Genomic DNA, 13160 nt, shown 5'->3' with positions numbered 1-13160 from the left:
ATGGCCCTTTGACTATGCTATGCTTCTGCTTTATTCTCTAGGGTATCTGTAGCTAATTTACAAGCGTTGGCGAAATCAGGTTTATCTCTGCTCCACTGTCTACAAGTACAAGCATTTTATACTGTTTCTATTATACTATTATTTACAATCGCTTGTCTTGCTACTATCGTCTAAAAATTGTAGCAATTTCCTATATTTCTGCTAGGAGGTCTTGATATAGTGGTCTCTTATACCAGTTCCTCCTATACTGTGCTACTACCTGCCGCTATATAGGCGTTAATGGTTTCCAGGCCCCTTGAAGGGCCCTAACCCGTTTCCCAGGTCAGTACTAACCTCTTCAATCGTTTGGCTAATAGCGGCTTTGTCTATTGTGCTCATTTCCGTAAGCCATTAGGTGCTTATAGCTTCCTACTATTAGGTCCGTTCTGCTTTTCGTTATACGTGCTATAGCTTCATCTAAAGCTCCCGAATTCGTAACTTCTTTTCGTCTACGTGGTAGAGGTAATCGTTGCTCTAGCATAAGTCCTATATATTTCGTCCTATTCTATAGTGCCTAGGCCAGGCTCGTTTTAGAACTATCGTAATGCTTTCTAGACTCCGGTCTTCAATCTTCTAGAGCAATTCAGCTGCTCTGTTTCCTGCATTATAGACCTATTCCACCGGGCGTAAGCTTCTGTCCTCATTTTCTTATCAGGTCGGCCAGTAGTTATTCTCGAATTTATCGTAGAAGTAGTATTGGCATTTATATGCTATACATTAGAACCAGGGCACTTGCGTATATGCCTTGTATCGAGGGTATAATCGCGTAGCGTTGCCTAGGAGGTATTAGAATTCTCTCCCAAATCCTTCCTACTATACGTAGACTATAAGTACTCTAATGCTAAGGTAGGAGTGTTTCTTCTAGTAGCTTTCCTACGTACGCTTGTCTTTTCTATAGTTCGTATATATAAACTAATATTCTAGGTTCCGTATATCGTTACTAAGTTGCTAATCATTAAAGCACTTAGCGTAGCTGTCGGGTCTATTATATATTATAAGCTATTCTCCTTTAATAGTTTCTATAATATGTTAGAGTTCCCTTGTCTCGTCCCTCATCTTATTACTCTACTAGGTAAGTTAAGTCAAACGTTCATCCTATTTGCGTAGTTCCATATTAAGCCGGAAAACTTCGTTGCGGTACTCTTCAATTCGTTCCTATAGGAATAGAACATTAGGTCCGGGTCTTTCGGTTCCTTGGGTGTCGGTCGTCTACGATCTATCCTGCCTCTATATGACTGTAAAACCCTACTGCCCTAAGGCTAGGAGAATCGAAATTAGCGGTATATACTCTCCGGTCGTGTCCTATTTAGCAAGACCCGTCTCTAGGTTTATAGTGACTAGTTCGGAATACGGTACTTGTTTGTCTTTACCATTGCCATCGTGTCTAAAACTATCCGTATCACTGCCCCTATCTTTGTAGCTCGTAGCTACTACTTTAGTAACATTCTTAGTAGTTTCGTCGATATCCGCGATTTCTTTTCTAGGGACTAGCTTCCACTCTTTCTTCGGGCTTTAATATTCTTGCTTATAGTGCCCTTTCTTTCTATAGTTATAGTAGGTAATATTAGACTTGTCTTTGGTCATCTTCTTCTAGTCCTGCTTCTACGCTATATCTATATCTATAGCTCTAGGGTATGTCCTATACGAAGTACTGACATACGTTCGCTTTTTCTTGTTATTAGCTTTGACTATGGTTCCATTCGTTTAACCTTGTTTCTGCTACTCTTATATATAGAGCCGATCATTAATTTTGATAGCCTATACGATATATTCGTCTAAAGTCTTAGGTCGATCGTACTTATATAGCTTGTCTTTAACCTTTTCCTTTAGGCCGTTATAAAATAATTATATTAATACCTCGTCATTAAGCTAAGACTTGAACATGTCCTATCTAAACTATATAGCATAGGAGGCTATTAACTTAGTCTATTAGAGATTAGTAAGTCTTTCTTACGTATAGATTTTCTCGTCTTTGTCCCTAAAAACCTTCTAAAGCTCTTCTTCGAAACGATCATAAGATTAGAAGACTACCTATATAAATATATCTTAGTCGTCTTCGTCTTCCTTAGTAAGGTAGTCGTTCTATATAGGCTCGAACCATCTAAGTGCCTTGCCCTCTAGTCTTATAGCTACGTAAAGGACTTTAGCTTTTTCGTCTAGAAACTTGTCATTATTAAGCCAGAAGTAGGATTAGAGGTTTATTAGGAATCCTACGAGATCCTCCTTGGTTCCTCTATATTTACTAGGTAGTTTAATCTTAATACGGCTCGCTTTAACGGTCTTAAGCGTCTCGATTTTGGCGTAAGCCTCGTTAATCAATTTCTACAAGTACTTTTCGCCGTTCTCGAGTTCCTTAATTTGAGCTTAAGCAGCCTTATCTCTCTAGTCTAACTCCTAGATCCGCTGCTAGAGTTGACCAAGCTAGGCAAGCAGTTGTTTGGCCGTGACGTCGGTAGCTATGTCGGTATCAAGGTCAAAGTTACCTCTGTTCTAAACTATGATAGAACAAAGGGAGTGGTAATAACGTATGACGAACCTAACTTAGACTTCTTCTAAAAGGGTTTAGACGAAGGTAGATTGAGCAGGACAGGCAGGTAGGTCGTCTAAGGGATTTAGTAAAGTTAAAGGGTTTATAACAATACTTAGAGTTATCTCTTATAGTAATTAGTAATACTTGGTATGAGTACTATGATTATGATTATTACTACTAGTGAACTCCTAGAGTCCACTATAACGAGTAACTATCTACATGTATATATAATCTCAGTGATCACTCGTGATTACGGTGATTATAAGTGATCGTATGGTAATGATCACCCTGATTACTGGTGAGCGTAGTAATCACTGTGCTTCCCTATGTTGTGATTGGTCCTTTCGTTCCTTCGGCTTGATTGGTCTGTCTATGCCGGTGGCTTAGGTGGCATCTGCATGTATATTTCCGTGACAAATACCGCCTTATAAGGAGGCTAGACCGGGAGGGAAGGCCTCTTTAGGGCTATTCTAGCTACTTTTCCTTTTCTTTATAGTGTATTAGTATTCTAGATTAGGTATTAGAGGTAGGGTAGAGGTTTTTATCTGGCCTATTAGGTACGGTTTCCTTTATATATAATTGGAGAGGCTTTAGTATACTTATTAGTATAGTAGTGTAGGACTAATAATAATAATATACTAGATATAGATTAACTCTTTATTTTATAATATAAAAATGCTAACTTTTCCTTTAATAGGTATATTATTAAGGGTAACTCCTTTAATAAAGAGTTTAAACTATAATTAGAGAAATAGTAATACTACCTAGTATATATTAATTAACTTCTTAGAGGTAATAAGGTTAAGTATATTTAAGGTTAAGGCACTTTCTATATAATAATATAAGAGCTATAAAAGTTATATTTAAGATCTATAGCTCTAGGCTAATAACCTCTACCTATATATAGGTATTAAGAAAATCATAGATTATTATAATACTAGTACCGCCCTTGCCTTTCCTATCTACTATAAGATTACTAACTAAGATACCTATTATACTATCCTAATGCCTAAGTTCTCTATATTAGTATATTTGTTCTTTATACTCTTTAAGGCTGTTTAGTCTAACTGCTTGCCTAGATAGGCTACCTTTACCCCCACCTAGGCTATAAGTTCTTATCGTTCTAATAACGACTTTGCCCTAGTCGCTACTACTACTACCTCTAATACCCTTACCTACCGTAGTAATATTGTCTAACCTACTACTAGCCCTAACCCTACCTTATAAGCTATTAGGCAGCTTATATACTATACTATAGTATAGAACGATAGTATATTATACTAGATATAATATATAAATGAGAATATATCGACTTTAGTCGACACTAATGCTACCCTTATTACCTACGTCCTAGGCACCTTATTGCCTACCTCCTACGCCCACTCGAGCGCCTCTATACGCTCCATACCCGTGCTAATCGACTTTAGCTATTCCTACGCCTACCGTTCTTCCTTACCTGCTAAGTGCGTTATACGCCCGGTCTACGACCGTAATAACCCTACCCTCGCTACCGTAACCATTATTTTAAAGAGGGAAGATAAAGAGGAAGAGGTCGTAAAGTAAGCGCGTTATACGCTAGTTAGTATATTCATTTTTGTTTTTATAATTAGACTATCTCTATAGGTACGTCTATAACGTAATTATAATACGTCTGCGACGCGATTTCGACATACCTACCACTCGTTTGCCTTAGGTTTGCCTACCTATACGAAAAATTTATATCGTTTACTTTTATACTCTCTCTTACCTCCCATTTGTAACTACTCTATCATAGTAATATATATCTCCCTACTTTTACTCGAATATATTAAGCGCCTTAGTATTTTCTAGATTTTTTAACGGTTCCTAAGTTAGGGTATTATATCCCTTTTATTTTACTAATATATTATATTAATTACTTCTTTCCCTTGTATTCCTAGCTATAAGAATCGCTTTTACTTCATATTCCTCCTATAGTAGTCCTTCCTAGGAGAGTTCTAATACTAGGTCCGGTTAGAAATCTAATATATATTATAAAGGTAGTAGGTTAGATATAGTATATTTAATAAGGTTAATATAAAAGGTAAGGTAGAGGCTATAAGAAATATTTAGAGTTACTATTAATAGTATTAATACTATAATTACTTTATACTTAGTATTAACCTAGTTAAGTTTATAGCTAGGGCGGTTAGTCTTAATATTATATAAGGATAGCTATACTTTATCCCTTACTTTGAATCTCTTAGCTAGGTATCGAGAACGATTAGCGTTTCCTTACTAGTACTATTATATATATATAATGGTAGCCTAGGTCTATTTTATATCTTCTCTTAGGTAATATAAGAAATTAGTAGCTCTTCCTTATAAGGTTAAGGTAGGAATGTCTAGTGGGTCGGTGAACTATATTAGGCTTATATTATAACTATAGAGGAGATAGCTTATACTTGTCCTAATTACTATTAAGTTATAGTTATTAATTACGAGCTAGTATATAGATAGATATTTAGGCTAATTATACTAAGCAAAGGAAATTATAATTCATAGGATAGTTTATACTTCCTAGTTTATATGTTCTATACCTTTATCTATCTATAGATAATAAGCTATTAATAATAGCTACTTGATCCCAATAGTCTTATAGAGGATAGTCTAAAACTAGCTAAGCTAGTCCGAACCGCGATTAGTGATAATTTATATCGGGAATCTATAAAACCGCTACTATATATCCTAGAACCGAAGTATATACGCCTTAGCTCCTATTAAAGATATAGCTTTAAGCTAGATATACTTTAATGACCGGTTAGTAATTATTATGAGGTACTAGGGTAAATTCTCGTCTCGTATAAAGAGATCGACTATGAAATCGATAGAAATCCATTCCTAGAAGCGGTCGGCAATAAGTATGGGCTATAGGAGTCCTTGTCATGGTTAATGTAAAACCTTAGCCCTTTAATACGTATAATAGTTCCTTATAAATCTCTTTATATCTGAGGATATAAAGTCCTAATAGCAGTCCTATTAAAGTATTTTAAATAACCTATTCCTCCCCAGGTAGCCTAATATAGGGGAGTTATAAATATGTTAAAGAATAGGAGTTATAAATAGCTCTTATATAGGAAGCCAAAGTCCACCTTAGAATTAAAGGATACCTTATATATTAAGGGAGTAATCTATAATCTAGGTCTATATTACGTTTGCCTCTTTCGGAAATTTTTAGGCCCTATCTTGGACGGCCTAGAGCTAGTATATATAATGTTTGTCCTTAATAACTCCCTTATCCTATGAAGCTATAAGCTATATATTTATAAAAATAGTACTCCCCTTTAGAAGGTAGTATATTTTAGGTAATAATAAGATATCAGTTATATCTATCTAAATGGCAAGGAGGAGTTATACTATATATTGTATATCCTTAAGGTAGTCTTATTTATAGTAGGATAGGGCATTAGGATAGAAAGCTTATAATCCCGGTTAGTAATAAAGTTTAAAGTTAAAGAGGGAGAGTATTTTAGCCTATTAGGCTTACCATTTGCTAATTAAATAAGGCTAAGAGAAGTATTTAAGGTTTTTATAGTTAGTCAGGATCTAAAAGAGGGTAGTAATACTATAAAGCTTAGCTAACTAGGCCTTTAGATATAAGATAATCGCGAGTAGTTCCTTGTTATAGATCATATAGTTCCGTTTAGCTAGAGATAGTTTTATAGAATAGTAGGCTATAGGATATAGGACCTTGTCTTCTCCCTATTAAAATAAGCACCCTCCTAACGCTATCCTAGAGTAGTCTATCTTAAGTACTATCTCCTGTTTAGGATCCTATTATACTAGGATAGCTTCTAATATAAAAGCTATCTTAAGAGCTTGAAAGGCCTCTTATTCCTTAGTCCCCTACCGAAATAGGGTATTCTTATAAGTTAACTATATTAAGGGTATAGTTAACTTAGAGAAGTTAGGGATAAAGTCTCGGTAGAAGTTTATAAACCCTAGGAAACTCTATACTCTCTAAACCTTATATAGTACCTCCTACTTACAGATAGCGGCTAGCTTTTCAAGGTCTAGGCAAACCTAAGCCCCTACCTCTATAATATAGCTAAGGTATTTAACTTCTTTTATAGTAAATATATACTTCTTAAGATCTAATATAAGTCTCGCTTTCTATAGCCTTTAAAGTACATCCTTTATCTACCTTATATAATCTTTCTTATTATCTAATATATAGATTAAGATATTATTAAGGTATACTATCATAAAATTCCTAAATATTAGGCCAAAAGCGTTATTAATATATTATTAGAAAGTTATAAGTATATCTATAAGTCTAAAGGGGTAGATAAGCTACTTAAAGAGGCTAAACTAGGTCTAGAATGCTATTAAATATTCGTAGCCCTCTATAATCCAGATATGGTAGAAGGCCGCCTAGACGTTAAGCTTTATAAACTACTTAGCTCTAGCTAAGGAGTAAAGCATCTCCTCAATAAGCGGAAGGGGGTACCGATTTTACTTTATAATCTTATTTAGCGCCTAATAGTCGATATAGAACCTCTATCCTCTGTCTACTTTCTTTACTAAAAGAATAGGGGTAATAGCCGAAGAGGAGCTAGCTTAGATCTATCCCTTATCTAGCAAGTTAATAACTTGCTTTTAGACTTCTAATATCTTATAGCATATTATGGAGAGGCCCCTATAGGAGCTTGGGAATCTTCCTATCTAGACCCTCTTTTAACCTAATATAGTGATCGGCTGTATTATAATATAAGGGAAGTCTACTAGCTTTCTCCTTATTAAAGAGGTTAGCAAAGTTACGAAGTTCGTCTAGTAAGGTAACTTCTAGCTCTATACTAGACTTAGGCTAGGAGCCTTTATTTCCTATATTGTCTTTGTTAAATCAGTATCTTGACTTTAAGATAGTCATTATTTCCTAGATACTAGTGACTAGGAAGGTATTAGAAGTCTTCTTTTTCTATACCTTTTATATTATACCTATAAGGACTATACCTATAATTCAAGAGATTCCTATCTATCTTACCTATAAAGAGATCTTATAGATAGGTAGTCCTAGTTATATACTAATCTTAAAAACGCCTATATATATATCTAGTATAACTTCCTAATATTTTATCTATAGGAGGCCCAATATAATATTATATATAAGTCCTAGGACTATATAGAATATGGCCTAGCTCTCCTAGCTATCAATATCCATTATGATATAGGCTATCTAAGTAATCTTCTAATCCAGTTATAGCCTAGTTATGGTCCTAAAGGTATATATAATAGGTAAACTAATCTACTTAATTCTAAGCTTTTAGTATATTCTTTTACTAATAGCGCTATAGCTAGAACATTTACTATCTACTTAAGCGTTTATAAGGCTAGTAGAGTTAAGGAAGATTAGAATAAGAAAAGGAGGTCTATCTATTCTTTTACTAATCTCTATAAACTCGTCTTCCAGGTAGTTATAATCTTCTAGCCCCCTTGCAAGACTTTGCTCGAGGGTTACTCTTTCCCTTACTTCCTATCTTCTTCGTTAGATAGGTCATTATCTTCCTTCTATTCTTTAGCCTCTAAGGTATTAATATTAGTTCTTGACTAATTCTACTATATTAGCCTTAAGGTAAGGGCAAAGTTACACTTAGTAATAAAGTAACCTTTCTACCTATATTAGATATACGCTTTAGCTGCCTATTAGGCTATATATACTTCTAGGCTAACTTATTTTACCTATAGGGTATTACCCTTATATTTTCCTGCCCTATCTTTATTAGGTCCCTTCCTCTATAGATTAGTATATAATAAGTTAATTCTAATCATTAGTATATCTCCTTCTATATCCTTTTCTCTCTATAGTTTAAGTATTACCTATTAACCTTATATCTACTAATATTTATTACTAAGGTAAAGAGCCTCAAGATCTATGGTAATCTTATAGTATTTTTTAACTATTATTATATAATTATCCTAGGGAATTCCTTATCCGACCACTATATATTTAAGTTTTAGAGGGAGGTATCATTATAATTTAATTAGGTATAACTTGTCACTCTAAACAAGGCTACCTACCTTTAATAGTTTAGCCTTAAACCGAATAATAAAGGTAATAAACGGTTTATTATCTCTCTATTATAAGAATTCTAGTTCTAACAAAGCTACTATCTTTTTATAAGGATTAGAGAAGATACTCTCGAGATATTAGAGGAACTAAGTTAGGTTATAACCAACTTTTAGGCCTATAGATTCATAGTAGGCCGTAACTCGGGTCTATACCTAGTATATAAGGTTTCCCTAGATAAAGACCTATTAGTTATAATTAGAGCTAATAAAATCTCCATTAGCCATAAGGATATATTCTATCGTGCTCTTCTATACTATAAAGAGTTCCTTTTTGCCGTCAAAAGGTTATCCGGTTAGGAGATACTTCCGCTACGGCCGTTAAGCTCTAAGGGGCACCCTAGCCAACTTAGGGGTTAGGATAGGTTAGGTTTAGGATGCCTAGAGGGAGTCGATTATAACATTCTACTATTCTATTGCTACTTAAAGGGAGTAGACAAGCTCCTATAATTCCGCTAAGCCTAAGGGCCTATATACTCCTAAATCTACTATAACTATATTATTAGTTATTACTAATAAGAAAGGTAGTCAAAATGTAATATACTAGCCTTATAGCATCTATAGATAAGCGTATAATGTTTCATTCAACTACCTTAGGGAGGAAAAGGAGGAAAAATATAAGAGCTATATAGAGGAGTGCCTTTTAACCAATATATACACGTATAACCTAGGTAGGGCCTAGTTAGGCTTTAGGTTAGGCCCTAACTAGGCCTTAGCTGTATGTCTACTAGACGAGTTATAAACAAGTAACAAACGCTCTACAGACCTATAGGGCGTGTGTAAGTAGGGCAGGGTAGGTCTATTCCTATGCCTAGGTAAAGCCTAGGCATTGTCTAGCCTAGGTATAGCCTAGGCCTATAATATAGCTATATAATGGTTAGAAAGGGCTAGATAACCTAGTTCCTTTATAGAAACCTTATTCTTTAAACCTAACAAGCCTATAAGATAGATTTAGTCTATATTAATAGTACTATTAATTTAGTTATATATAGTTAGTAGTTATAGCTAAATATCCTAGCTATTAAGGATATCCTACTAGCTAACCATTAGAATATAGACAAATATAGCATTATGAAAGGATAGGGAACCAATAGCTTAGTAGTTAGAAGTATCTAAATACGTTTAATTTAGTAGAAAACTCCTAGTTCGTGTACCTAGACTTTATTCCTTAAGTATATCTCTATAATAGAGATATCTATCCCCTTAGTTATTATCTTTAGGGGTAGGACTCTTTAATAATGATAGTTTCCTATCGATAAGAGTAAATTAAAGGACTAGAAGTTTATAGTAATAGAGATAGGCTAGACCAATCGAACTATTATAGTTAAATAGCTCTAAGAAGTCTTTATTCCTTCTACCTAGCTAGAGGATAGTTCCTAGTAATAACTTTTAATATTAGATAGCTATAATAGCTATATAACTAATAACTTTATATAATTATATTATAAGAATAATATCTAATTACTCTTTTTATTACTATATACCTCCCATAACTTCTAACTATTAGATTCATTAGTCTTCTCCCTTCTAAAATATACTTATTAGAAGCTCCTTAATAATATAACTTTCTAGACTAGGTCGTTAGCAATTAGTAAGTAATTAATAATCAAATATATCATAAGGGCTTAGAAGGAGGCCATTATATCTTAGAATATCAAAGTAAGATAGAGGGTATCTAGGTTATAACTAGTTAATATAGCTAAACCCTTAATAAATAGACTTCTATTAGAAAATTCTAATAATATAGTTAATACTAATAAATAGCTAGCTTCTATATAGACTTTAGAATCTGTTTAATACTCCTAGCCTTCGAAAGGAGCTATTAACCTAGTTTTTAGTACGCTATAGAGGAAGTTAGACTTATATAGTTAGCTAACTAACCTAGCTACTAAGACTTAATACCTCTCTATACGTAGGCTCCTATTTAGGAAGGTTAAAAAAGCATTCGACCGGAAGAACTTCGAATTGGCTTAGCTATATCAGGAAAACGAAGCTCTAAAGGCATAGTTAGAAGTAGTTCGGCCATTAAAGAGAAAGAGGGTAGTTATAGATCCGAACGAGTAGTTCGCTACGATTAAACAGATCTACCAGGCCCAGGTTAAAGCCGGCCGTATAGAGGGCTCTATAGCTAAAGAGAGCGGGTTAGAAAGTACGGAATCAGAGGCTTCCTATATTATAGTGGGTTGAATAGACTGTTATATAGAAGGTTGAAGAAGATAGGTAGGTATGTAAGCCAAGAAATGCCAAGTATACGAAAGGTGGGGTGTTCCGAATCCAGGGGGTCCGACTTAATTAATCATCTCTTACGATTGCTACAAGGTGGGATTGCGGGAGTTCGGCTCCACTTCTGGTAGTGCGCCGTCGGCTTGGTCAACGAGCGGGAGATCACAAGTCATTGAGGTGGTTAATTATTTCTATAAAATATTATCATCTGGTTGGCTGAGTAGGCACGCCAAGAAGGGGTCTCGAATGAGAAAAAATTATAACTAACATCCGGACGAAGTACGGTACCTACACAATCCATTATCTATTTATCGTCACAAGAGGTTTATCTCGACAATGAATGAGAACGCACCCAAGCCTCAACATAAACTTTGAGGGTGGTCCTCAATGATCCTAGGAGTGGTGGAAGTTCTAGCCTGGCGGCAGAAGACTTGTTCGAGTCTCTGGCCGAAAACATAATTACAACACGGAGCTAGGATTACAGGGCACAAAGCTAAGAAGTTTGCACGGATTTCGTTCCGGGTTTTAGATATATGCGATACCGAGGGTGAACAAATCTTTATGCACCAAGGCAAACGATGTATGTAATAACTACCATGTTTAACGTGTAGCTTCTGATATTATGTTATTTCGGGAGATGTTACAGTGGGCGGTAGATTCGAAGCGAGGTGTTGCCACGAGCATCTAGAAGACCAGGTGAGGAGAGATAATTAGAATTGGAATGAAGTGCGGTAGATTTATCTCAAAAGTACCCTAATCACCCCTAAAATGGCCGACCAAAAGAATAAATAAAAGAAAAAAAATATCTACATCCATTTGCAAAACACAGCCGAGTTCACGATCTCCCCTCTTCCTGGACCTGACCCATCCGAAGCAGCTGGCGCTGCACCCCCGGCGTAAGCCAGTGGGCCAGCCGGACTCTGTAGTTCAGTTCTACTGTCTCTGACAGGCACATAGGCCCCGCCTTCACTGTCCCTGTCATAGGTGGGCCGGCCTTCCAAATTTAGGGCTGCCATTCTCGGCGGCCCGATCGCCCAGTGACATGCATGTTGGCTGTATTAAAACTTCCCCCCTTTATAGACTGATCTCGATCCTCCTCGGAGCGGACGGCTTTTGTTTTGGCACCCTGATGCTCAGGATGCCGTTCCGCAGGCTGGCCGTCACGTTGTCTTCGTCGACGCGGTCGGCAAAGGTGAAGGTGCGCGAGAACTGGCCGACGGACCGCTCCTGGCGCAAGTAGAGCGGCTCCTCCTCGGTCTGCTCTGGCCGTGATTGTGTGGCCACCTCCTGGCCGGGCTTCCCGGACGTCGTGGGCTCTGCGAGCTCGGTCCAGGGCGAAGAGCTGCGGGATGTCGGGGACGAGACGGGCGTGCTGCGCCCAAACGACAAGCTGTTCTCGTCCTCCGGGTCATCCTCGACCGTCGCCTGGTACGAATTGCGACGGGGCTGCTCGGTCTCGGTTGTTGTGGAAGTCGGGGTGGGTGCCGGCTCGATGGCCTTGCTGCTGCTGACGTTCGAGAGCCGGGGGTAGCTGCGTTCGACGTGGCCGCTGACGACCAAAGTCTGAGGATCCGGCAGCTCAATGTTCAGGTTCTCGCGCTGGAGCCCGGGCAGCTCGCCGTAAAATTCATAGGCATCCTCGGTCTCGCGGACGTCAAATCTGGGGTTAAAGGTGCTAGGCTGAGGCCGAGAGCGCCTTGCACTTGGGCGGCGGGGCGCGGGAGCAGCAATGTATGGGTAAGCGGAGGCGCCGCTGCTGAGCTCATTAAGGATGTCATCGAAGAAGCTTTGGCGAGGAACCATGTGGGAGTGCGCCGGTGCGCAGAACGAGCTGGGATAGAAGGACAGCATCTTGATTGATTGAAGTTGCCGGGATATAAAACTGAGGAGTGGACGTTTGTTTTCCGTGATGATGGTTGGCGATGGGCTGATGGGATTGTTGTGTTGTTGTGATGGTGGGCGCTGGGAGAGCTCTGAGTTGTTTCTTCACTTCTGAGTGTTTGCTGTCTGATGATTCTGGGGAGAGGATTGGATCATGAAACTCGGAAAGCACGAGTCTTAAGTACACGGTTCCTGGCCTCAATTGAGCTGCCAGGCAGCATCTCAAACGCGCAGTAATCCATCATTACCAATGTCAACGCGGCGCCTCGAAGCGACGAGAATGCTGTCGATGCTCATGCGATATGCGCTTGCTGACCATGAACATGATCCAGAAAGAGCTCTCTCCGCCTGGAAGTCACGGGAACTTTCCAGAAGCGCGCCAGCCATGGCCATGCTCTGGAAG

At 37.6% G+C, this 13160-nt stretch overlaps 1 protein-coding gene across 1 annotated transcript; it reads right to left on the bottom strand.

Annotated features, from left to right (window-relative positions):
• Positions 1-11588: 11588 nt before the first annotated feature.
• MYCTH_109510 (heat shock-like protein) lies at positions 11589-12893 on the bottom strand. The gene has a single exon (XM_003660862.1). It carries the CDS (start codon positions 12725-12727, stop codon positions 11951-11953), a length of 777 nt encoding a protein of 258 aa, XP_003660910.1. The 5' UTR covers positions 12728-12893; the 3' UTR covers positions 11589-11950.
• Between the last annotated feature and the right edge of the window lie 267 nt (positions 12894-13160).

The sequence above is a fragment of the Thermothelomyces thermophilus genome, chromosome 1 (genome assembly GCF_000226095.1).
Source record: "Thermothelomyces thermophilus ATCC 42464 chromosome 1, complete sequence".
Taxonomy (NCBI): Eukaryota; Fungi; Ascomycota; class Sordariomycetes; order Sordariales; family Chaetomiaceae; genus Thermothelomyces; species Thermothelomyces thermophilus.
The sequence above is the reverse complement of the archived record's forward strand: the minus strand, read 5'-3'. Positions and strand labels throughout refer to the sequence as shown.